The 27,287-nt window shown below is 44.5% G+C and overlaps 1 protein-coding gene and 1 pseudogene across 1 annotated transcript; both read left to right on the top strand.

The window, feature by feature from the left end:
- The first annotated feature begins 394 nt into the window (after positions 1 to 394).
- On the top strand, positions 395 to 4,225 carry LOC123724571 (leucine-rich repeat neuronal protein 2-like; annotated as a pseudogene).
- A 20,026-nt stretch (positions 4,226 to 24,251) lies between these two features.
- Positions 24,252 to 26,814, top strand: LOC106561340 (protein mono-ADP-ribosyltransferase TIPARP). Its single transcript, XM_045688744.1, has 5 exons — positions 24,252 to 24,448; positions 24,779 to 24,848; positions 25,357 to 25,555; positions 25,725 to 25,917; positions 26,000 to 26,814. The coding sequence occupies exons 1-5, from the start codon at positions 24,252 to 24,254 to the stop codon at positions 26,454 to 26,456; spliced, it is 1,116 nt and encodes a 371-aa protein (XP_045544700.1). The 3' UTR covers positions 26,457 to 26,814.
- The last annotated feature ends 473 nt before the right edge of the window (positions 26,815 to 27,287 follow it).

Below are 27,287 nucleotides of genomic sequence, written 5' to 3' on the forward strand. Positions count from 1 at the left end.
TGCTTCAACAAAGTACTGAGTAAAGTGTCTGAATACTTATGTAAATATAACATTTCATTTTTTTCTATTTAATACATTTGTAAAAAATTCTAAAAACCTCTGTTTGCTTAAGTCATTATGGGGTATTGTGTGTAGACTGATGAGGGGGAAAAAACAATTTAATCCATTTTAGGATAAGGCTGTAACGTAACAAAATATGGAAAAAGTGAAGGGGTCAGAATACAGTATATACTTCCATAGATTTTTTCCATTTGTAAGGTGGGACCTTCAGACGAGTAATATGAGGACTGTAGGCGTTCGAGAGCAAAACCGACACGTACGTGTTTCTCGAGTGTCTACCCTTTACATTGAGCGGTCATATTCGTGTGTAGCCAAACTGTTCTGACGCTACAGACGATTTTGAGAGAAGACCAATTTTAGGAATGTCTCATGGTCTGACAAACACCACTCTAGTTCTGTTACCTTTCACCACAGATGCCTAAGTGCGACACAGGCGGATGCAGTGGATTAAGATGTATCCAACACAAAAAATACATATCTCTAGCTAAAATTAACAGATATTTATGCAGATTTTATTATTATGCTAATCAGATTTCCCCAGGGGAGTGGACATCGACCTTGGAGGACGGATCGAGAGATGCATGCAGTCAACCGTACTCATTCGATGGTAAGGATTATTTTTCATTCGATGGTAAGGATTATTTTTCATTCGATAGTAAGGATTATTTTTCATTCGATGGTAAGGATTATTTTTCATTCGATGGTAAGGATTATTTTTTGTGAGATGCAAATGTGTGTGTTTGTGTTCGCTAGGACATATGTCTGGGTTAGACACAGATACACTGGCACTGAGGTAAACACATGGACACACACACACACACACACACACACACACACACACACACACACACAGACACACACACACACACACACACACACACACACACACAGAGAATCAGAGCAGTAGAAGGAGAAGAGTGCCATCTGTGATGTGCCACAGTGGTGTCATCTCATTTGTGCTAACTGCTAAGACTCTGTCGTGTTTTTGTGTGTATGTGTGTGTGTGCCAGCGTGTTTGTGTTTCTGTGTATTGAAGCGATCGAGGCACCAGGCTGATGAATATCTATTTTTATTGATCAGCATCGAGCACCCTCTCTCTAACTCTCCCTCTCTTTCCCTCTCCTTTATCCCTGTCATTCCATTTTCTTTGCTCTCTCTCTCCCATACCTCCATCTCCCTCTGTCTGTCAGTACAGATAGCTTAGTTCCACTGCAGATTACTCCTTCATCCCTCCTACTGCAGTCTCAGCTACAGCCAGACAACCTCCTCTAGTCTTCTCCTTTCCTCCTCTCCCACCTTTCCTCCTCTACCTCGTTTCCTCCTCAGTAATCAAAAGGTTGTTGAATTGAATCGCCGAGCTGACAAAGTAAAAATCTGTTGTTCTGCCCCGGAATAAGGCAGTTAACCCACTGTTCCCTGGGCGCCGAAGATGTGGATGTCGATTAAGGCAGCCCCTCGCACCTCTCTGATTCAGAGGGGTTGGGTTAAATGCAGAAGACACATTTCATTTGAATACATTCAGTTGGACAACTGACTAGGTATCCTCATCTCCTCTATCTCCTTTTGATATATTCCTTTTATTTCCTTGACACATGGTCTTGTAGTCTCTCTACCCTTTTCTTTCCATTGTGTGTGTGTCTATATGTGTTTTATTTCAGACTTCCTCTGTTATCTTAACTGGTAAACACTGCCACCAGGTGGTGACTGGTCGTCATCAGTACACACTTCACAAGCACAAATATTTTCATTCATTCAAAACATAAAGTAAATAAGAAAAGAGGGGCAAAAATCAAATCAAATGTAATCCATTATATATGAAAAGAGACTGGAAATCAAATCAAATGGAATGGTTTAGAGTTGAAAGAACAGGAGGTACTCTCTCAACCTGTCCTCTGGCTTTCTAAATGTGTTACAAAACCTGTCCTTAACACATTATCTTCCCCGTCTCTCTCCACCGCTCTTGCTCACTCCCTCTCTCTCTCTGCCAGGTCATCTCCTTAGTGTGTACAGAGCCATGCCCAGTACACCTGTCGCCACAATGTGACAGCGACTGTCTGACCACGGAGACCATCACCTAGACAATCCACAACACTTTAGATTCCTATGGCACTGTAACCTGGCAACAGCAGATACCTACAGCGCTGTAACTTGGCAACAACACTGAGTCACCTCAATCGAATTGCCACCACTGAATCGACTCCTCTGAATCAACTCCTCTCTGCTGTAAGGATGCTGAGGGTGTCAATGGTCCTACTGCAGAGGCAGCTGATCCTGTGTGTGTGTGTGTCCAGTGCACTAGTGGTCCATTCCCTGCCATGGAGCATCTCCTGCCCGGCAGGGTGTGTGTGTCAGATCAAGCCCTGGTTTTCCCCCCAGTCAATGTCCCGCGAGGTTCCAACTGTGGACTGTAACAACCTGTTCCTGACCCAGCTCCCCTCCCCTCTCCCCCTAGACACACACACCCTCTGTCTGCAGAGTAACCTGCTGTCTGCCTTGGAGACATCACTGTTACAGACACTCCCCAACCTCACAGAGCTGGATCTGTCTCAGAACCGCTTCAGCAGTGTTAGGACACTAACCTCAACCCAGCCCCAGACTCCCTCCCTGCGCTCCCTACTCTCCTTGCACATGGAGGAGAACCAGCTCTGGTCCCTGCCCCCTGCCGCCTTCTCTTCCCTGCCTGCCCTACAGGAGCTCTTCCTCAGCCACAACCAGCTGGCCTCCCTGGCTCCTAGAGCCTTCTCTGGTTTGGGCTCCCTGCTGCGCCTGCACCTCAACAACAACCACCTGACATCAATTGACCCCCTCTGGTTCACCACCCTGCCCTGCCTCCAGGTGCTAATGCTGGGGGGAAACCCAGTGGAGGTCCTCCCTGAACGGGGCTTCCAGGCGCTGGGGTCTCTTCGCAGCCTGGTGCTGGGGGGCATGGGGCTGAAAGGGTTGCCTGAGAGGGCCCTGGAGGGGCTGGACAGTCTGGAGAGCCTGTCCTTCTACGACAACCTCCTCACCACTGTCCCCACACACGCTCTGAGGAGGCTCCCAGGCCTGAAGTTCCTTGACCTGAATAAGAACTGTCTGAGTCTGGTTCAGACAGGGGACTTCAGGGACCTGGTCCACCTGACAGAGCTGGGTCTGAACAACATGGAGGAGCTGGTGGCCATCGAGAGGGCAGCCATGGAGAACCTGCCTGAGCTCACCAAGCTGGAGATCACCAACAACCCCCGGCTGTCCTACATCCACCCCCAGGCCTTCTTTCGGCTAAGCAGGCTCGAGAGCCTGATGCTGAACTCCAACGCTCTGACTGCTCTGCACCAACACACTGTCCTGTCTCTGCCCAGACTGAGGGAGGTCAGCCTGCACTCCAACCCCTCCGCTGTGACTGCCTGTTTCGCTGGGTGGCTGAGGAGCACCCTCACACAGATGCCAACGCACACACAAAAACACAGATGCCACAGGCTGTGAGGTTTATCCAGCCCCAGGCCACATTGTGTTCTGAGCCTCCAGAGCTGAGGGCTCGCAGGGTGAGGGAGGTGTCAATCACAGAGATGTCAGCCTCCTGCCTCCCCCTCATCCCCCTGGCATCCTCCCCCCTACGTAAGGGTGAGAGAAGGGGAGAAGCTGGCCCCTGCACTGTCGCGCCCTGGCAGAGCCTCAGCCCACAATCTACTGGGTCACTCCTTCTGGACAGAGACTGGGATCATCCAACAACACCCACAGCCCCAAGCCTGCATCCAGACCCTTCTCCAAGCCTGCATCCAGACCCTTCTCCAAGCCTGCATCCAGACCCTACTCCAAGCCTGCATCCAGACCCTACTCCAAGCCTGGATCCAGACCCTACTCCAAGCCTGGATCCAGCCTCAACTCCAAGCCTGCATCCAGCCAGACATCCAACTACTCCTCTTACCATTCCCACTTACCCAGCCCAGCATCTGGTAATGCCTCTGTCCTCTTTTCCAGCCTCACCCCTTCCTCTCCTCCCCTCCTCTCCTCCTCTGTCTACCGGCTCCTGCCAGAGGGAACATTGGAGATCGTCATGGTGACATCCCGGGAGGCGGGTCTGTACACCTGTGTGGCTGAGAACACACTGGGGGGCCGACACTCACAGTGTGACTGTAGTGGTGCAGGGGCCAGGGAGGGGGTTGAGGCAACAGATGTTGGAGGGTAGAGGATAGGGGTTAAAGAAGAGGGTTTTAAGGGAAGGGAGGTCACATGAGGGCAAGGGTCAAGACAGCAAGCATGAGGAGCAGCACACATATGAATAAAGCCTAGCTATATAAATAATGAATGATATTATACACATAATAACACACACACATACTTGCAGTACATCGTTTCCAAAGATAACGTCGCTTCCAGGGATGATTTATAGGATAGATATGGCTACCACTCTTGGCGGGGTGCGGTTGTAGGTGGTTGTGAAGCCCGATCCTGGAGGCACGTCCTGCCACAGTTGGGACATGTTAGGGCTGAATCTGGAGCTGCTTGTGGGAGTGGTTGGGCGCATTGGGGCCTGTAAATAGGACATATGACACAGTGGCAGTACATACAACAGTGGTGTACAGTCAGATATGTATATATTTTATATATACAGTACATTTGGAAAGTATTAAGACCCCTTTACTTTTTCCACATTTTGTTATGTTACAGCCTTATTCTTAAATTGATTAAATAGTTTTTTCTCTAATCAATCTACACACAATACTCCATAATGACAAAACAAAATCAGGTTTTTAGAAAGTTGTAAAAATGTATTATAAAAAAAAAAACATAACATAAGTATTCAGACCCTTTACTCAGTACTTTGTTGAAGCACCTACAGCCTCGAGTCTGTAATCGCTACAAGCTTGGCACACCTGTATTTGGGGAGTTTCTCCCATTCTTCTCTGCAGATTCTCTCAGGCTCTGTCAGGTTGGATGGGGAGCGTTGCTGCACAGCTATTTTCAGGTCTCTCCAGATATGTTCGATCGGGTTCAAGTCCGGGCTTTGGCTGGGCTACTCAAGGACATTCAGAGACTTGTCACGAAGCCACTCCTGCATTGTCTTGGCTGTCTGCTTAGGGTCGTTGTCCTGCTGGAAGGTGAACCTTCACCCCAATCTGAGTGCATGAGCGCTCTGGAGCAGGTTTTCATCAAGGATCTCTCTGTACTTTTCTCCGTTCATCTTTCTCTCGATCCAGACAAGTCTCCCAGTCCCTGCTGCTGAAAAACATCCTCGCAGCATGATGCTGCCACCACCATGCTTCACCGTAGGGATGGTACCAGGTTTCCTCCAGACGTGATTCTTGGCATTCAGGCCAAAGAGTTTAATGTTGGTTTCATCAGACCAGAGAATCTTGTTTCTCATGGCCTGAGAGTCCTTTAGGTGCCTTTTGGCAAACTCCAAGCAGGCTGTCATGTGCCTTTTATTGAGGAGTGACTTTGGTCTGGCCACTCTACCATAAAGGCCTGATTGGTGGAGTGCTGCAGAGATGGTTGTCCTTCTGGAAGTTTCTCCCATCTCTGCAGAGGAACTCTGGAGCTCTGTCAGAGTGACCATCGGGTCCCCGATTGCTCAATTTGGCCAGGCGGCCAGCTTTAGGAAGAGTCTTGGTGGTGGTTCCAAACTTCTTCCATTTAAGAATGGAGGCCACTGTGTTCTTGGGGACCGTCAATGCTGCAGAAATGTTTTGGTACCCTTCCCCAGATCTGTGCCTTGACACAATCCTGTCTCAGAGTTCTACGGACAATTCCTTCAACCTCATGGCTTGGTTTTTGCTCTAACGTGCTTTGTCAACTGTGGGACCTTATATAGAATATATTATCAAAAGTGTCTAAAAACCTGTTTTTGTTTTGTCATTATGGGGTAGTGTGTATAGACTGATGCGGACATTTTCCACAAAATGTGGAAAAAGGGAAGGGGTCTGAATACTTTCCGAATGCACTGTATGCATAGGCCTACACATTGACATTGTTTGAGTTTGTATAAAGAGGACACTCAAACTGTGGTACTTGCCATAAAGAAAATAAATGGACTATTACAGGAGAGAAGTCTTACCCTCTTCACTTACACAAGGGGACAGGCATTTTCCAAACAGTGTCATTTTATCGTAGCCTATCCCTGCTTTCTTTGAGGTTTTGTAAAACTAAGTGGTTAATGTGACCAGCCCTTTCTCACTCCGCCTATTCCATCAGCTTCCTGTCACCTTGCGTTATTCTTCTATCCTACTGCCTTTACATAACATGACCTTGTTTTCCTACCCAGTGTACCACTTCTCTTTCAAATAGGATTGAGATGTATTCAATTCTATTTTGAGCTATTATTAAAAAGAAGTTGGACTGATTTATGTTGATGGTTTGTTTTCCTGTCCATATTCACTAATTCCCTTATTGCTGGAGGCAAATAAGGAGGCAGATGAGAGCAATAAATTATGCACTCTCCAAAATGGTAACAGTTGACTACATTGAATTCACAACTCAGTATTTCTATCCATCTTTCTATGACAACTTAAATTCATATTTTAATCTAGAACTTTTATCTTTCTACTGGCCATGGACTGTAACAGGAATACGATCTCAGATCATTATTCCCTACATAATTAGAATGTTATGCAGAAGAGACAGTATTTTTGTTGAAAAAGCACACAAAATAAAACAAAGACTCAGAAGATTATTACTTCTCATTGAACACAAACACAACTTAACAGAAATGATACAAGGAACTGAGCAGTTAGCATCTCAACTGGTGTTAAACTCAGTTTGGCTTCTTTATCTCTTTCTTCCTCACACAGAGGGCCTTTTGCACCTTTTACCAAGAAACAGAACTTAGCTAACAGAAAATGTCTCTTACTCAAGGCATTGATTAATTATTTTCAGAATATATTTTGTTTTAGGCCAGGAAAATGTAGTTTAAAAGATTGAACTTTTGAACTTGGAGCTAAATGTGCCAGAGCTTTTTACATTATTACAATTACAGTATAATTAAGTTTATACCATGGCGTTGTTGAATACTCGTTTCTGATTGACTTGAATGGCATTTTAAAACGTGCATTATTTCCCTATAATCAAACGTTATATTTGCACAGTAGAATTCAATGGCTGTAGTTCATTCTAACATGTTCTATGTTTAGCTGCTTTTGAAAGCAAAAGTCGAATTGAAAACATTACTGGCATTGCTGAATTCGATTTTCATAATAGCAAGCTAGTACAAATGGTTTGGTTAGCTAAACTAGCAAGTCTGTTTGTTTGTTTACCAAGGCAACTACTGTCACAATCTAGTAAACTTACTAGCTGCTTCAGTGAATGTGGAACAGGTGTATACCGGCAAATAAACACATTTCTACTGGTAAATGTGCTAAGTTATAGCCACGGAATAAAAGGGATAATCAATTCGGGGCTCTATGCATTCTCTGGAAAAAAATGCAATGCAGTGGAAGGTTAGCTCCACTCCGCTAGGGAGTTATGGAACACATCTTCCACGTCGTTCATTATTTTCCACAGAACAAATAGCCCCTAGTTGATTATCCCTTACATATGCTAGTGTGGCAGAAAATAACAAGTGAAGTAAACTAGATGCACCATCTCATACACTACATGACCAAAAGTATGTGGGCACCTGTTCGTCGAACATTTCATTTCAAAATCATGGGCATTAATATGGAGTTGGCCCCCCTTTGCTGCTATGACAGCCTCTACTCTTCTGGGAAGGCTTTCCACTAAATGTTTGAACATTGCTGCAGGGATTTGCTTCCATTCAGCCACAAGAGCATTAGTGAGGTCGGGCACTGATGTTGGGCGATTAGGCCTGGCTCGCAGTCGGCGTTCCAATTCATCCCACAGGTGTTCTATGAGGTTGAGGTCAGGGCTCTGTGCAGGCCAGTCAAGTTCTTCTACACCGATCCTGACAAACCATTTCTGTATGGACCTCGCTTTGTGCACGGTGGCATTGTCATGCTGAAACAGGAAAGGGCCTTCCCCTAACTGTTGCCACAAAGTTGGAAGCACAGAATTGTCTAGAATGTATGCTGTAGCGTTAAGATTTCCCTTCACTGGAACTAAGGGGCCTGGCCTGAACCATGAAAAACAGCCCCAGACCATTATTCCTCATCCACCAAGCTTTACAATTGGCACTATGCATTCGGGCAGGTAGTGTTCTCCTGGCATCCACCAAACCTAGATTTGTCCATTGGACTGCCAGATGGTGAAGCGTGATTCATTACTCCAGAGAACGCGTTTCCACTACGCCAGAGTCAAATGGAGGCAAACTTTACACCACTCCATCCGACACTTGGCATTGTGCATGTTGATCTTAGGCTTGTTTGCAGCTGCTCCGCCAAGGAAACCCATTTCATGAAGCTCCCAAAAAACAGTTATTGTGCTGATGTTGCTTCCAGAAGCAGTTTGGAACTCGGTAATGAGTGTTGCAACCGAGGACAGACGATTTTTACCCGCTACACCAGGGCTGCCCAACCCTCTTCCTGGAGATCTACCATCCTTGGACTGAACACCTACAGGACAGTAGATCTCCAGGAAGAGGGTTGGGCAGCCTGCGCTACACGCTTCAGCACTCGGCGGTCCCATTCTGTAAACTTGTGTGGCCTACCACTTCGCGGCTGAGCCATTGATGCTCCTAGACGTTTCCACTTTACAATAACAGCACTTACAGTTGATCGGGGAAGCTCTAGCAGGACCCAATTGGCCTAGCGTCGTCCGGGTTAGGGTTTGGTTGGGGTAGGCCGTTATTGTAAATAAGAATTTGTTCTTAACTGACTTGCCTAGTTAAATAAAGGTCAAATAAAAATATAAAGATTCAATCACTGCCATTCGCTACACAACCACAGGGTGGTGCTATTTGCTTCCGGTTCAGCAGCATCTTATTTTCTTGAATAGTCAGACAAGACAGATCATGTATTAGATAGATAGAACAACATTGTCCCAAGTCTTGATGATTAGTTGAATCAAGGTGTGTTAGTGCTGGGCTAAAACAAAAACCTACACACCCTTTAGTACTTTAGGACTGGAGGAGAAGAGGACTGAATGATGATTGGCTGACAGCCGTGGTATATCAGACAAGTCAACAAGGCAACTCAGTTAAGAACAAATTCTTATTTACAATGACGGCCTACCAAAAGGCCTCCTGCGGGGACTGGGGCCAGGATTAAAAATATAAATAAATGAAATAAAAATATAGGACAAAACACACATCACGACAAGAGAGACAACACTACATAAAAGAGAGACCTAAGACAACACAGCAACACATGACAACACAGCATAGTAGCAACACAACATGACAACAACATGGTAGCAACACAACATGGCAGCAGTACAACATGGTAGCAGCACAACATGGTAGCAGCACAAAACAGGTTACAAACATTATTGGGCACAGACAACAGCACAAAGGGCAAGAAGGTAGAGACAACAATACATCACACAAAGCAACCACAACTGTCAGTAAGGGTGTCCATGATTGAGTCATTGAATGAAGAGATTGAGATAAAACTGTCCAGTTTTAGTGTTTGTTGCAGCTTGTTTCAGTCGCTAGATGCAGCGAATTGAAAAGACGAGCGACCCAGGGATGTGTGTGCTTTGGGGACCTTTAACAAAATGTGACTGGCAGAACGGGTAGTGTATGAGGAGGTTGAGGGCTGCAGTAGGTATCTCAGATAGCGGAGAGTGAGGCCCAAAATAGTTTTATAAATAAGCATCAACCAGTGGGTCTTGCAACGGGTATACAGAGATGACCAGTTTACAGAGGAGTATAGAGTACAGTGATGTGTCCTATAAGGAGCATTGGAGGCAAATCTGATGGCAGAATGGTAAAGAACATCTAGCCGGTCAAGCGCACACTTACCTGCCGATCTATAAATTAGGTCTCCGTAATCTATCATGGGTAAGAAGGTCATCTGAATCAGGGTTAGTTTGGCAGCTGGGGTGAAAGAGGAGTGATTACGATTGAGGAAACCAAGTCTAGATTTAACTTTAGCCTGCTGCTTTGATATGTGCTGAGAGAAGGACAGTGTACCGTCCAGCCATACTCCCAAGTACTTGTATGAGGTGACTACCTCAAGCTCTAAACCCTCAGAGGTAGTAATCACACCTGTGGGGAGAGGGGCATTCTTTTACCAAACCACATGACATTTGTTTTGGAGGTGTTCAGAACAAGGTTAAGGGCAGAGAAAGTTGGACACTAAGAAAGCTTTGTTGTAGAGCGTTTAACACAAAATCTGAGTATAAGACTATCATCTGCATATAAATGGATGAGAGAGCTTCCTACTGCCTGATCTATGTTGTTGATGTAAATTGAGAAGAGCGTGGGGCCTAGGATTGAGCCTTGGGGTACACCCTTGGTGACAGGCAGTGGCTGAGACAGCAGATGTTCTGACTTTATACACTGTACTCTTTGAGAGAGGTGGTTAGCAAACCAGGACAAAGACCACACAGAGACACCAATACTCTTTAGCCGGCCCACAAGAATGGAATGCCCTACCGTATCGAAAGCTTTGGCCAAGTCAATAAAAATAGCAGCACAACATTGCTTAGAATCAAGGGCAATGGTGACATTATTGAGGACCTTTGAGGTTGCAGTGACACATCCATAACCTGAGTGGAAACCATATTGCATACCATAGAGAATACTATAGACATCAAGACAGCCAGTAAGTTAATTATTGACAAAGTTTTCCAACACTTTTGATAAACAGGGCAAAATAGAAATAGGCCAATAACAGTTAGGATCAGCATGATCTCCCCCTTTAAATAAAGGACGAACCCGTGGCTGCCTTCCAAGCAATGGGAACCTCCCCAGAGAGGAGAGACAGGTTAAAAAGGTCAAAGGGGCAGCAACCTGAAAGAAGAAAGGGTCTAGACCATCTGACCTAGATGGTTTTGGGGGGTCAAGTTTAAGGAGCTCCTTTAGCACCTCTGACTCAGTGACCTCCTGCAGGGAGAAACTTTGTAGCGACGCAGAGCAAAAAGAGGCAGGAGCATCGGGGCTACTCGCATTAGAAGGGGTGGGAGATGAGGAAATGTTGGACGGGCAAGGAGGCATGGCTGAGTCAAATAGGAATCCTGACTTAATGAAGTGGTGATTAAAGAGCTCAGCTATGTGCTTCTTGTCAGTAACAACCAGTTCATCAACTTTAAGGGACATGGGCAGCTGTGAGGAGGAGGGTTTATTCTCCAGGTCTTTAATCATTTTCCAGAACTTCTTGGAGTGAGACCCAAAGAGAGAGAACTGCTCCTTAAAGTAACTAACTTTGGCCTTCCGGATAGCCTGAGTATTTCTAATTTGCCTGAACGAGAGCCAGTCCGCCTGAGTATACGTGTGCCGAGCCTTTCGCCAAATGCAATTCTTGAGGTGGAGAAACTCTGCAAGATCACGGTCGAACCAGGGGCTGAACCTGTTTAAAATTATAATTTTCTTTATGGGGGCATGTTTCTTAACAATACCACTGAAAACATTAAAAAGAAGGTCCAACCATCTTCGACAGAGGGGATCAAGCTGATTTTATACCAATTTACAGAGGCCAGGTCATGAAGGAAGGCTTGCTCATTAAAGTTTTTTACCAAGCATCTATGACAAATCAGGACAGGTCGTTTCACTGAGCAGCCATTACAAACACAGGCTGTAAAACAGTGATCACTAAGGTCATTACAGAAAACACTAGACTGACACCTATCAGGATTATTTGTGTGTCAAGAGTCAATGTGCAGCAGGTGGGACGGAGTCAGGCGCAGGACACCGAGAATGAGTAATAAAGGTCTTTACTCAACAAAACAACAAAATATTCCACGTAGGGAAACAAACTCAGCTCACAAACATACGCGACAGCTTAACACAGAACAAACACGCACAAAACCAATGGGGAAACCAGAGGGTTAAATAGGGAACAATAATTAAGAAATGGAAATCAGGTGTGTACAATGAAGACAAAACAAATGGAAAAAGAAAACGTGGATCAGTGGCAACTAGAAAACCGGTGACGACAACCGCCGAACGCCGCCCGAACAAGGAGAGGCGGAAGTCGTGACATTGTGTGGATAACATTGAGGAGTGTAGCCTTTTCTGGGTGTTTGGAATCATACCTTGTGGGATTGGTAATAATCTGAGAAATATTTAGGGAGTCCCATTGCTTTAGGACTTGGTAAGGTGGTTTAAGCACGTCCCAGTTTAGGTCAACTAGCAGGACAAATTCAGACTTAGTGTAAGGGGCCAGGACAGATCTTAGGGCAGGTAGGGTGCAGGCCGGTGCTGATTGAGGACGATAACACCCAGCAACAGTCAACAAAGAGCTATTTGAAAGTTTAATGCTGAAAACCAAAAAATCAAATTTTTGGGGAAAGACTTGGTGGAGACAACCGAGCACAGGTGATCCTTGGTAAAGATTGCCACTCCCCCACCTTTGGAAGATCTGTCTTGCAGAAAAAGGTTATAACCAGAAAGGTTAACATCAGTATTCAAAACACTCTTCCTTAACCACGTCTCAGCAATGACCAACACATCTGGATTGGAGCTACCGTCGCGGGACGGTTGCGCTTAATGTAGGCTAATGTAATTAGCATGAGGTTATAAGAAACAAAAACAATTCCCAGGACATAGACATATCTGATATGGGCAGAAGACTTACATTCTTGTTAATATAACTGCACTGTACAATTTACAGTAGCTATTACAATGAAAGAATACCATCCTATTGTTTGAAGAGATTGCACAATTATGAACTTGAAAATGTATTAATAAACCAATTTGGGGCAGTCTTGATACATCATTTTAAACAGATATGAAATGGTTCATTGGATCAGTCTAAAACTTTGCACATACACTGCTGACATCTAGTGGCCAAAATCTAAATTGTGCCTGGGCTGGAAGAATAAAGTATGGCCTTTCTCTTGCATTTCAAAGATGATGGTACAAAAACAATCTTTGTATTATCTTTTACCAGATCTAATGTGTTATATCCTCCTACAATAATTTCAAATTTCCACAAACTTCAAAGTGTTTCCTTTCAAATGGCATCAAGAATATGCATATCCTTGCTTCAGGTCCTGAGCTACAGGTAGTTAGATTCTGGTATGTCATTTTAGGCGAGAATTGAAAAAAAGGGTCCGCTCCTTAAGAGGTTTTAACGTGCAGAAAACCCAGGCTTTTACGAGAGCAGAAATCAGTGAAGCAGATATCAGAGCACAAGTCAGAATTGGGGCTAGCAAAAGTAGATGGAAACGTGCATGTACACCCTGGCCCAACAGAGCTCTGCCGTGTTGATTTATGACATTCTAATGTGCATTAGATAGCAACAAGATCATATTGTACAGTAATTTCATCAGGTAACAGGAATACAGAGCAGGCGAGAGGTGGTTAGAATAGGATGGGAGGCCAAAAGTCTGTGTTACCAATAGAGTCAGAGTCCCGAGTGTAGGAAAAAACATAGTCTGTCCCACGGTTGGGTAAACAAGAAAGTTCATAGTCAACAAAGTATGCAGATGTCATGAGGCAAATAGCAAAATTCACAAGAAAAATATATAACGACTTGGGGTTAGCCATTGTAAGTTCAGAGTTACTCGCCTCAACAGTGCCTGTGTGCTGAGGGCGAGCGAAAGATCGGGAGAGGGGGGGAGTGTGGTGGGGGTACCTGTACCAGACAGGGGGAGACAATCCAGGGCAGATGTTGAACAGATCGCCAGGTGGAATCCAAGCAGCAGTGCAGCAGGCAACGGGAGTAGGTGTCACACCCACTCTCGTCACGACTCCCGACCCCTACATGTTCATTACTATGGGACAGTTGGAGATGGAATTTGAATATTGAAACAATGTTGCAAATGTCGTAGAGACGGACAGCAAGGTTTATACAAATCTCTGCTGTTGAAAACTAAATGTTAGTCTAAAATAAATGTGAGATAATGTCTAGATGCTTTTTATAGTGGAGATCCCTTTTGCCCATGTGCTTAACTACAGATAAATCTGACAGGAGAGTTTGAGTGATGTTGGACAGAGGATCTCGAAATCTCTGAGCAAGAAACACTTGGACAAACTTTAAAAAAACGAATGTTTGCCTATTTTCTGGCAATTGAGCTGTTATTATGTGCCAGATGTTAAGACTATGAACAGCATTATGAATGTCCATTTGCGAGATTGATTTGTCATTTCAATAGGCATAGACAACAGACTAAAAATCTGGGTTAATCATTCTAATTCAACTTTGCCATGGTTTGCTTAGCTAGATGCAGGTAGCCTATGATAGGCCTACGTCTCATTTAAGATAGTCTACAGTAGCCTAGGCAAGATTTAGTTAACAATTTAGAAGTTTGTTTAGTTCAAATTGACAGACTAATTTAGTCAAAATGAATAGCGAGGTGATTTAGATGTAAGAAGTGCCTGTGTTTCCCAATAGACTGCTGGAATGGGCTGCTGAGGATGGGGTTGTAATTTAAATCACTGAATTCAATATTAATAATATGTACACTACAGTTCAAAAGTTTGGAGTCACTTAGAAATGTCCTTGTTTTTGAAAGAAAAGCACATTTTCTGTCCATTAAAATAACAGCAAATTGATCCGAACTACAGTGTAGACATTGTTAAAACTGGAAACGGCTGATTTTTTATTGAATATCTACATAGACATACAGAGGCCCATTATCAGCAACCATCACTCCTGTGTTCCAATGGCACGATGTTAGCACAGCTGAAAACGGTTGTCCTAATTAAAGAAGCAATAAAACTGGCCTTCTTTAGACTAGTTGGGTATCTGGAGCATCAGCATTTGTTTGATTGCAGGCTCAAAATGGCCAGAAACAAAGCACTTTCTTCTGAAACTCATCAGTCTATTCTTGTTCTGAGAAATGAAGGCTATTCCATGCGAGAAATTGCCAAGAAACTGAAGATCTCGTACAAACGCTGTGTACTACTCCCTTCACAGAACAGTGCAAACTCTGTGAAGGGACGCGGCATCCTTAGCCGCGTCCTCAGAGCATGCTCAGACCAGCTGGCTGGTGTGTTTACGAACATATTCAACCAATCCCTATCCCAGTCTGTTATCCTCACATGCTTCAAGATGGCCACCATTGTTCCTGTTCCCAAGAAAGCTAAGGTAACTGAACTAAATGACGATTGCCCCATTGCACTCACTTCTGTTATCATGAAGTGCTTTGAGAGACTAGTCAAGGACCATATCACCTCCATCCTACCTGATACCCTAGACCCACTCCAATTTGCTTATTGCCCCAATAGGTCCACTGACGATGCAATCGCCATCACACTGCGAGGTCAGTACAGGTACATCAAAGCTGGGACTGAGAGACTGAAAAACAACTTCGATCTCAAGGCCATCAGACTATTAAACAGCCATCACTAACATAGAAAGGCTGCTGCCAACATACAGACTCAAATCTCTGGCCACTTAAATAAACTGACTTAATAAAGGTATCACTCGTCACTTTAAATAATGCCACTTTAAAAGAATGTTTACACATCCTACATTATTCATCTCATATGTATATACTGTATTCTACACCATCTACTGCATCTTGCCTGTGCCGCATGGCATCGCTCATCCATATATTTATATGCACATATTCTTATTCAGCCCTTTACATTGTGTTTATTTGTGTGTATAAGGTAGTTGTTGTGAAATTGTTAGATTACTTGTTAGATATTACTGCATAGTCGGACCTAGAAGCACAAGAATTTCGCTACACTCGCATTAACATCTGCTAACCATGTGTATGTGACCAATAAGATTTGATTTGATTTGAGACCACACTACCTGCTGAGAGAGTTTTCATCTGTATTCTTTGTAGCTGTTTACATACCACCACAGTCAGAGGCTGGCACTAAGACAGCATTGAATGAGCTGTATTCCGCCATAAGCAAACAAGAAAACGCTCACCCAGAGGCGGCGCTCCTAGTAGCCAGGGACTTTAGTGCAGGGAAACGTAAATCTGTTTTACCAAATTTCTATCAGCATGTTAAAAGTGCAACCAGAGGAAAAAGAACTCTGGACCACCTATACTCCACACACAGAGAGGCATACAAAGCTGTCCCGAGCCCTCAATTTGGCAAATCTGGCCATAATTCTATCCTCCTGATTCCAGTTTACAAGCAAAAATTAAAGCAGGAAGCACCAGTAAGTAGATCAATAAAAAAGTGGTCAGAGGAAGCAGATGCTAAGCTACAGGACCGTTTTGCTAGCACAGACTGGAATATGTTCCAGGAGTCCTCCAATGGCATTGAGGAGTACACCACATCAGTCATTGGCTTCATCAATAAGTGCATCAATGACGTCGTCCCCACAGTGACCGTACGTACATACCCCAACTAGAAGCCATGGATTACAGGCAGCATCCGCACTGAGCTAAAGGCTAGAGCTGTCTCTTTCAAGGAGCGGGACTCTAACCTGGAAGCTGATAAGAAGTCCTGCTATGTCCCCCGACGAACCATCAAACAGGCAAAGCGTCAATACAGGACTAAGATGGAATCGTACTACACCGGCTCTGACGCTCGTCGGATGTGGCAGGGCTTGCAAACCATTACAGACTACAAAGGGAAGCACAGCCGAGAGCTGCCCAGTGACACGAACCTACCAGACGAGCTAAACTACTTCTATGCTTGCTTCGAGGCAAATAACACTGAAACATGTATGAAACATGTATGAAACATGTATGAGAGCATCAGCTGTTCCGGACGACTGTGTGATCACACTCTCCGCAACCGATGTAAGACCTTCAAACAGGTCAACATTCACAAGGCCACAGGGCCAGATGGATTACCAGGACGTGTACTGCGAGCATGCGCTGACCAACTGGCACTGACATCTTCAACCTCTCCCTGTCCGAGTCTGTAATACCAATATGTTTTAAGCAGACTGCCATAGTTCCTGTGCCCAAGAATACTAAGGTAACCTGCCTAAATGACTACCAACCCGCAGCACTCACGTCTGTAGCCATGAAGTACTTTGAAAGGCTGGTCATGGCTCACATCAACACCATTATCCCAGAAACCCTAGACCTACCATAATTTGCATACCGCCCCAACAGAACCACAGATGATTCAATCTCAATTGCACTCCACACTGCCCTTTCCCACCTGGACAGAGGAGTACCTATGTGAGAATGCTATTCATTGACTACAGCTCAGCATTCAACACCATAGTGCCCTCAAAGCTCATCAATAAGCTAAGGACCCTGGGACTAAACACCTCCCTCTGCAACTGGATCCTGGACTTCCTGACGGGCCGCCCCCAGGTGGTAAGGATAGGTAACAACACATCCGCCACGCTGATCCTCAACACAGGGGCCCCTCAGGTGTGTGTGCTCAGTACCCTCCTGTACTCCCTGTTCACTCATGACTGCATTGCCAGGCACGACGCCAACACCATCATCAAGTTTGCTTTTGACACAAGTGGTAGGCCTGATCACCAACAACGATGAGACAGCCTATAAGGAGGAGTTCAGATACCTGGTCGTGTGGTGCCAGGACAACAACCTCTCCCTCAACGTGATCAAGACAAAGGAGATGATTGTGGACTACAGGAAAAAAAGGACCGAGCACGCCTCCATTCTCATCGACGGGGCTGAAGTGGAGCAGGTTGAGAGCTTCAAATTCCTTGGTGTCCACATCACCAACAAACTAACATGGTACAATCATACCAAGACAGTCGTGAAGAGGGCACGACAAAACATATTCCCCCTCAGGAGACTGAAAATATTTGGCATGGGTCCTCAGATTCTCAAAAGGTTCTACAGCTGCACCATCGAGAGCATCCTTACTGGTTGCATCACTGCCTGGTGTGGCAACTGCTCGGCCTCCGACCACAAGGCACTACAGAGGGTAGTGCGTACGGCCCAGTACATCACTGGGGCCAAGCTTCCTGCTATCCAGGACCTCTATACCAGGCAGTGTCAGAGGAATGCCCTAAAAATTGTCAAAGACTCCAGCCACCCTAGTCATAGACTGTTCTCTCTGCTACCGTATGGCAAGCGGTACCGGAGCATCAGGTCTAGGTGCAAGAGGCTTCTGAACAGCTTCTTCCCCCAAGCCATAAGACTCCTGAACATCTAGTCAAATGGCTACCCAGACTATTTGCAATGCCCCCCCCCACCCCCTCTTTACACCACTGCTACTCTCTGTTGTCATCTATGCATAGTCACTTTAATAACTCTACCTACATGTACATACTACCCCCTTACCAGGACTTTTGAGCTTCCACTATGTTTTTCTATGAGAAAACATGAATAATTACACATTATGTAATGTTATCTTCTAGAGAAAGAGTCAATTAAATAAAATCCATATCAATATTTATTGTGAGTATGCCCTTTATATTGTTATTTAGACAAAACATACCTGTCCTCTGGTATTGGTGTCATTTCCACCACTGAGGACAAATTCCTCATTAATAAAGTTTTGTCAAGAGAATGTTAACTTAGTTACCATGGAAACTTATTGTGACACTGAAGCACATGGCTGCAGCAGACAGTTGTTACTGAAGTGATGTCCAGAAATGTATGAAAAATCTAGGTAAATATTGCTTGTGTAAAGAATATTTTTATTATCAGTCATTTCCAAACAGGCTATAATTTATTTAATTTGTGGTAGAATTTAGATTTTTAAAATATATTTTATGTACTTAGTATAAACTATATGCTAGCTGTAATACTAGCCAAAGCATGCTAAGCAGTCTGTCATTTTTCTCCAAAAACAATAGAAGTGTCATTTCCATCACGGTCACTGTGGTGGAAATGACAGAACATGGTGGAAATGACAAAAATCCATTATGTTATTACTTTAGGGTTATTTAATAACTTTAGGGTTATTTAATCATGTTTTAAATTAATTTAATCTATAAAATGCTCCAAGGTGTGCACAATTGGAAAACTTAAGTAGTATTTTTCTTTGTCTTTAGAAGATACCACATAAAACAGCACAGGGGTCACAGACAGAAACAAAATAAAACATGATCCTATACGATACCAGGAACATCTGCAAAATGTTCAGGGAGAGATGCTGGAAGAAAAAAGACAAGGGAGAAGTGAAATCTATCTCTGAGCTTACAAAGCGAGAACAAAGAAGCAAGAGATGGCAATGGAAATGCAACCAACGGAATAGAAGACAGACTTTAAAGAGAACAGTTGAAATGGAGACCTACCTATCAGGCAACACACCACCTCAGTCACCAGATAACTTGCAGCCAGAACATGAGGCCATCATACCTGCCCTTAACTTACCTGCCCCTGATGCATGCCCTGATACCCCTTCCTCATCATCTGCAACAGGAATGAGAAGTCGAATACTTGTTGGAAGGAAAAAGGTTGGAAGAGGTCGCTCAAAAACATAGAGATCTTTGCATGACAAATGTCAAACTTGATAAAGCTTAACGGAAAACTGAGAAATGCAAAAAATGGTATAATCAACTGATGAAAAAAATGGAGAGACAATATTCCCCAAATACAAAACAGAAAATGAAGGGAACTCCGAAGGACTTGAGAAGGATTTTATAGTTTATTGTTTGATGCTGGTGAGCAGACATGGTGGTTTGAGTGGAAAAACAAAGCTGAAGAGAGAGAAAATGAAAAACAGAGGGAAACATGGAGAAGTTCACCGTACATTTGACAGTTAAAGGAAAGGTGTGTGGCACACTGCATATTCTACTGGAGGACTTCAATCCAAATGATTGAAATAGAAGTTAGGGAAACACGTGTACAACATTTGACACCAATACTCCAAACTGAGAGAATTCAAAGAGAATCTGCAGAAAGAGGAGATCATCGTGCATATTGACTTCGCAGAGAACTCGGGTGCAACTTTCACTGGGGATGTCCCCCCCACACTCTGAAATTGCATTTTTGTTCCCCTCCAGTTTTATCATTGGAATGTGATACAAAATGAGGCAACGGTGTGCTTTAGGACCATGCAGATGCCTCCGAGTGGTCGGATAGGCTGTTTGGAGTGTTTATCCGACTGAATAAAACAAATTATAATTATTATTCCCCCCCAACTTCTAAAACCAAAGTTGCAACCCTGAGAAACTACCTGTGTAAATAGACCAGTGAAATCCAGGCAGTTCACTTTGGTGATTCATCACAAGCAGGTGCCCTCCACACCTGTGTTGGGTATACCACAAATGACTCAGTCACTTCGCTCACTGAGCTCTTCTATGTGGATGACCCCTCTGCAATCTGGGCGGATGACACCTCTCTCAAAAAACTTAGCCTACCTTGAGCTCTGCCCATCGGCTACTTTTGGAATTTTACTTTGTCTTTAATTAATGAAATGTTTAACAATGGTTGTTGTTCAAAAAGTTTGCAATAAAATATTGTTTTCATACGTTTTTTTTTTTTACATAAATGTCATTTCCACCACACCCATATTTTTTAGGTAAATTAGTATATTATGTATAATTACATTGATTTGTTTTAGATTGGGAAATCATATTGTTATCATAATCGCTCAAAAAGGTTGTGTGGAAATATCTTATTTATTATGATAAATAAATGTTTTCAGCTGCCACAAAGGCAAGTTTATACATTCAGGCGTTGTGTTGAATTATTCATCTGAGTAAAACCTTAAAAAGCACTTAAAATAATACTCAATGCAAGTTAATGTACAAATGTATAAGAAATGTGTTATAAATTAATTGTATGATATTTCATTTTCAACTAACATTGATGTTTAATGATGTGATGTAAATTACATGTCTATGGCTGTCTGAGAAAAAAATATAAATTCCTGAAAAGTACGATCGCAGCCATTATCAAAAATTATTTCTAGACAATTATAATACTGGTAAAATGGTGTTTCAACACATTTTAATTTCTGAAAGCTTGCAGGGCCAAAGAGCCCGAAGTTGCAGAATCACCCAACTATAAATGTTAAAAAGTTGCCAAGACCTGCACGCGTGCTGCGCTGTCTCCTCACTGCAGCGTTCAAATGCTTGTCAGAACAAGGAAACTTCCGACTTGCTACCTGGTCGACATAAACTGCATGCTGCAGTGCTCTCTCAGCGCATCCACACACACCTTAGACCCTCCCCACCACTCACTCAGCAACAGCCTGCCTCACTGCGTGATAGTCTCCAGCAGACGGTCACAGTGAAATACACTGCTCAAAAAATAAAGGGAACCCTTAAACAACACATCCTAGATCTGAATGAAAGAAATAATCTTATTAAATACTTTTTTCTTTACATAGTTGAATGTGCTGACAACAAAATCACACAAAAATAATCAATGGAAATCCAATTTATCAACCCATGGAGGTCTGGATTTGGAGTCACACTCAAAATTAAAGTGGAAAACCATACTACAGGCTGATCCAACTTTGATGTAATGTCCTTAAAACAAGTCAAAATGAGGCTCAGTAGTGTGTGTGGCCTCCACGTGCCTGTATGACCTCCCTACAACGCCTGGGCATGCTCCTGATGAGGTGGCGGATGGTCTCCTGAGGGATCTCCTCCCAGACCTGGACTAAAGCATCCGCCAACTCCTGGACAGTCTGTGGTGCAACGTGGCGTTGGTGGATGGAGCGAGACATGATGTCCCAGATGTGCTCAATTGGATTCAGGTCTGGGGAACGGGCGGGCCAGTCCATAGCATCAATGCCTTCCTCTTGTAGGAACTGCTGACACACTCCAGCCACATGAGGTCTAGCATTGTCTTGCATTAGGAGGAACCCAGGGCCAACCGCACCAGCATATGGTCTCACAAGGGGTCTGAGGATCTCATCTCGGTACCTAATGGCAGTCAGGCTACCTCTGGCGAGCACATGGAGGGCTGTGCGGCCCGCCAAAGAAATGCCACCCCAAACCATGACTGACCCACCGCCAAACCGGTCATGCTGGAGGATGTTGCAGGCAGCAGAACGTTCTCCACGGCGTCTCCAGACTCTGTCACATGTGCTCAGTGTGAACCTGCTTTTATCTGTGAAGAGCACAGGGCGCCAGTGGCGAATTTGCCAATCTTGGTGTTCTCTGGCAAATGCCAAATGTCCTGCACGGTGTTGGGCTGTAAGCACAACCCCCACCTGTGGACGTCGGGCCCTCATACCACCCTCATGGAGTCTGTTTCTGACCGTTTGAGCAGACACATGCACATTTGTGGCCTGCTGGAGGTAATTTTGCAGGGCTCTGGCAGTGCTCCTCCTGCTCCTCCTTGCACAAAGGCGGAGGTAGCGGTCCTGCTGCTGGGTTGTTGCCCTCCCACGGCCTCCTCCACGTCTCCTGATGTACTGGCCTGTCTCCTGGTAGCGCCTCCATGCTCTGGACACTACGCTGACAGACACAGCAAACCTTCTTGCCACAGCTCGCATTGATGTGCCATCCTGGATGAGCTGCACTACCTGAGCCACTTGTGTGGGTTGTAGACTCCGTCTCATGCTACCACTAGAGTGAAAGCACCGCCAGCATTCAAAAGTGACCAAAACATCAGCCAGGAAGCATAGGAACTGAGAAGTGGTCTGTGGTCTCCTCCTGCAGAGCCACTCCTTTATTGAGGGTGTCTTGCTTATTGCCTATAATTTCCACCTGTTCTCTATCCCATTTGCACAACAGCATGTGAAATTTATTGTCAATCAGTGTTGCTTCCTAAGTGGACAGTTTGATTTCACAGAAGTGTGATTGACTTGGAGGTACATTGTGTTGTTTAAGTGTTCCCTTTATATTTTGAGCATAATATATATATTTATGTTAAATGCTATGGCGGCCGTGATGTGACTAAGAAGTAGCCCGCAACCAATACATTTTCAACCGCGACAATGTTTTCAAAGTAGCCCAATTTCAGAAAAACTGCCGAAATGTCAATCCTGTTTGCGTCCATTTCCCGCAGTTTCAACCAAAAAAAAGGAAATCGTATTTTGATAACGCCCGCCTGAAAGACAGACACGTGACGTTGACTGATACGTGTTGGGTGAAGGTTGTTGTTTGTAGTATGTCTATCATTTGTTTGGTGTATTGTTTTATGTAATAGGCTACTGTAGCCTTCACTACATCGCTCAATGTTATGTAAACAAAACAATTTCCCCCAGTAGTTAGAATTGAGTGAATATTAATGCGCATGGATGCTGTTGTACTACTGCTTATTGTTTAGGCGTAGATGCGTGTCAGGTAACGTTAAGCTTGCTAGCGTTCTTACTCATCTATTTAATTGTGGTGTTATTTGAGGTAGCCTAGGAACAACGATGCATTTATTCGATGAGGATGTATGTATATGAATGTGCGTCATAAAGCTACAGCTATCCCTGTTTTGACAGTGCAATTTTCTCAATGTAGTTTTGTATTAAATAAAACAATGTGACTGTAAATTAAATGACGTCTTCATGACCGCCATTGCATGGTTTTCTATTTTTACAGTGTGTTTCTTATTGAAGCAGGTCTAATGGAAGACCATCAATCAGGTGATCTGCCCAGGAAGCAGAGGACTGTAGCCCAGCCGTCAAACCCAAGATCCATGTCTGTCCTCCCTCAGCCAGGCAACTCCCACCAGCCCAGCACATGGCTCCATACCCAAAGCAGGACACCCCACCATCCTGAGACCAGAGCTTATCCCAGGAGACCCCATACAGCTATGGCTCCATCCTCCCAGCAGCCTCCACTCAACACCAGGCAGGTCCGACCTCCAAAAACAGCTCCAACAACCAGGCAGGTCCAGCAGCCAATGACGGCTCCAAAAACCAGGCAGGTCCGGCAGCCAAAGACGGCTCCCACAACAAGGCAGGTCCGGCAACCAAATACAGCTCCCACAACAAGGCAGGTCCGGCAACCAAATACGGCTCCCACAACAAGGCAGGTCCGGCAAGCAAAGACGGCTCCAACAACCAAAAACATCTAAAACCCAGAACCAGAGGGCTTCCAGTGCCCATAAGGTTAAATCCCCTTGTGCCCAGCAGAAGCAGCCCAGAGTACCCAGGCCTGGGGGCTCTGTCCAACCTGTGACCACTAATGTCAAGCCCCAACTGAGATCCCAGCCCCAGAGACCATATACACGGTCCCAGCACAGACACCAGCCACAGGCCCAGTGTCCACAGCCCTATTCCATCAAAATTCGATCCTCCACATGAAGCTCAGGTAAGACTCCCACCTGCCATTCAACCAAACCTAAGTCTTCCATTCTACCTAAATCTAATTCGCCCAAAACTGCCAACCTCATTTCCGGCACAACGCCTGGAACATGCCCCCATGACACCAACCTCAGACTCCCTGCCCCCCCAGTCCTATGAAAACATTATGATCTGTGATCACTTCCTGCTGGGGTACTGCCCCAAGAGTGAGAGGTGCCACCTGTACCACACGCAGTACCCCTTCCACTGGCAGCTGAAGAGGACTGACACCCCAGATTGGGTCAGCCTGGAACCCAGCTCCCAGCTGAAAGCAGAACGTTGGTTCTGTGACCCGGATAAGGAAAGGGTCTACCTGACACATGGGTGAGTGAGTGGCACTAGGTAGATGTTGCCCCCCACCACAGATCTTCAGATGACCCTGGCCTATATCCCGATTTCTAACCATGAGAAAATGTCTGGCCCTGTATCAATGGTAAGGGGCAACTTCTACGTTATCAGAGTGGGTATAGTTAACAGACTTGGTTTAATTACTTGAGGTTGGAGCTTGCAGCTTAAGGATTTTTCCATTGGTTCCTTTAAAATGGGTAGCGGTAATGGTAATGTTATGTGAAGTAATGTTAAGTCTTTCCTCTCTTATTAATCATTCACATTTGAAAAGAAAATAACTACTCCCTCAGACAGCTCTTCTTCTAGGACTCTCAAGGACCAACTCTGCCTGAACTTCGTCTTGCTGATGGTGGAGAATTCCACTGTGTACAGCCAAGTCAGGAGGCTGTCCAACACCACTGGCCGTCCAACACCACTGGCCCAGAGCTGAACCCTCACTTCCCAACACAGTGGCGCTTCTTCTGGGAATCTGACTATGGCTGGGAAGCCTATGGAGAAGTGTGTCCCACCCACCAAACTGAGTTCTCCCTCTTGTGGGGTTTTTACTTGTTTGGTGTGAGGAAGTGAAAGCCTACTGGCCATCTCAAATTTGACAAAGCGATTTTCATTTGTTTAGAGAAGTTGTTCTTAGCCCTCAGTCTGTAGATGGCTTTCCTGTCCTCCTTTCCTTGATGACCCCAGATGGATTAAATGGATTGCTAGAACATGTCCTGACCTTTGAAGTGACCTATGACTCCTTTGGAGTAGATTGACCCTAATAACAGATACTGGATCAGCTATTTAAGCAAATGTCTACTGGATAATTTCAGGACTAGGGCTAGGAAAATCTGTTTCTAGATCTGTGGTTTGGGGCTGACTTCATCCTCCTCCTCTGTACCACCTAGGAGAACCTTGAGCTCATGCTGGACTGTCTTAGTAAGGGTCAGGACAGCTGCTGGCTGGGTAAAGACTGGGCCTGTGTAAATCTCAAGATGCTTACCGAGAAAAACTTCATCACAGACTCCACCCACCGCATCAGATCCAGACCCACCTTCCGCTCGCCAGACTCCCTAAGACAACACCTCAGGTACAAGCATGCAGTCAGTTACACGTTGCATTGGATTTCAATGTGGATGTTGTTCATACTGTCTTTCATTTTCATTGCCTTGAGATGTGAAAATCAATTTCAGTGTTAACAAGACAATGTGAATCTCCTAGGACACTCCCAGTTGGACAGGTAACCCTCCCCAGTCTTGAGGTGGACCCTATGGAGAATTTCAGCTGCCGGTACCCACCAATGTGGACCCTGAGTCCAGGGAACCCCCTGTCCATGCTGGAGGTTCCTCCTGGGACTCTGGTTTACAGGACGGTTCACGACCTGTTCCACAGAACCATGCCAGAGAGCCAGCCCAGATCACCAGCCTGCAGCAGGTCCAGAACACCTTCCAGTGGGACAAGTATAGAATGTAAGACTCTTCAAATACTCGGCACTTCAAATACATAAAAAAATACATTAAATTGATTCCAATGGAGGGTTGTGTTTTCCAGGCAGAAGAAGCACATGGAGGACACGCAGGACAGTTGTAGCTTGGTCCTGCAGAGACACCTGTTCCATGGAACATGCGAGAGCACCGCCATGGACATCTGCCGACAGAACTTCGACCCTCGCATGGCGAAACCCACTAGTCATTACGGCCGTGGCGTTTACTTCGCCTGTGAAGCTTTTCGGTTCCGCCTCTACTCCATCAGAGGGCCAGGGGGAGACTTTACAGACTGTGGCTTCATGTTCCTGGCTAAGGTGCTTGTGGGTAAAGCCTGTGTAGGAAAAATGTATTTTGTCCGTCCCCCTCGACTCCCCAACCCCACTAAGTCAGGACGGCATCACTACGATTCCTGTGCGGATCAGAAGCATCCTACCATATTTGTTGTGTTTGACAGCAGCCAGTGCTACCCCTACTACCTCATCAAGTACAAAGTCCTGGCAAACAATCGCAGTGCTGTGTGAAGGGCATACAAAACAGAACCAGGACTGGTTTAGGAGGGCACATTATTTTGGATGGAGTATTGTTGACGTTACACTTTTATTTACATTTTCACTTGAAATTGGACAGCCAGTTACTTGCGACACTGAAATGTACTATAACAATGTTCAATTTTTGTGGTACTATTAGGTCAAGAGTTCAAGACTCTTGTGGATTGATTGGTTTCTTTTATTGCCTTTTAATTTAAGTCAACATTTAGTCTATTTGTAGAACTATACTGAAAACAAAATGTTAGTCATGTTCTTTATCTTTTGGTAAAAGGCCCTCTGTGGAAGAAATGGATTAAGAAGTCAAACTGTTCCTAACAGCTCAATTTCTTCCATCAACTCTGTTGTCTGTGTTCAATGAGAAGTAAAATAAACTTTTGTCTGATACCTTGTCATTTTTATCACTGAAAATTCATTAGATGCAATGCAACACAGCTGATCATAGTCAATAAACCAATGTAAATTGATAACTATATGAGTTTGGTATAAATTAAATATACTGAAACAGTGGTGGCCAATGTGTATAAATTGTATAGTTCTGATTGCCACATCTCAGAACTTCTGTGCCCTCTTGTGGAGAAATATCCCACTCTGTAGTCATGGTGTGGACTAGGTCATGGCTGATAAAGTTTGTAATTTATCCAGTTGACATATCTTTTGTGATGGTGTAGTAAATGTTTGTGCATTTTAAATATTAACTTTGCTATCAATTCAGTTTGTTACTGTGATTTGCATCTGCTCTGAAGACTAAACATTCTCACTTATCTGGATAAATAGTTACAAAAGGATTAAATGTTCAATTAACTG

This window comes from Salmo salar, chromosome ssa10 (assembly GCF_905237065.1).
Source record: "Salmo salar chromosome ssa10, Ssal_v3.1, whole genome shotgun sequence".
Classification (NCBI taxonomy): Eukaryota; Metazoa; Chordata; class Actinopteri; order Salmoniformes; family Salmonidae; genus Salmo; species Salmo salar.

What these genes read in the sequence shown, in the direction of transcription:
- LOC106561340 (XM_045688744.1), top strand. Translation starts at nt 24,252, where the DNA reads ATGATCTGTGATCACTTCCTGCTGGGGTACTGCCCCAAGAGTGAGAGG. An exon ending in ATTCCACTGTGTACAGCCAA is followed by an intron (nt 24,849 to 25,356) that starts GTCAGGAGGCTG and finishes TGTACCACCTAG; the next exon opens with GAGAACCTTGAGCTCATGCT. An exon ending in CAGGTACAAGCATGCAGTCA is followed by an intron (nt 25,556 to 25,724) that starts GTTACACGTTGC and finishes GACCCTATGGAG; the next exon opens with AATTTCAGCTGCCGGTACCC.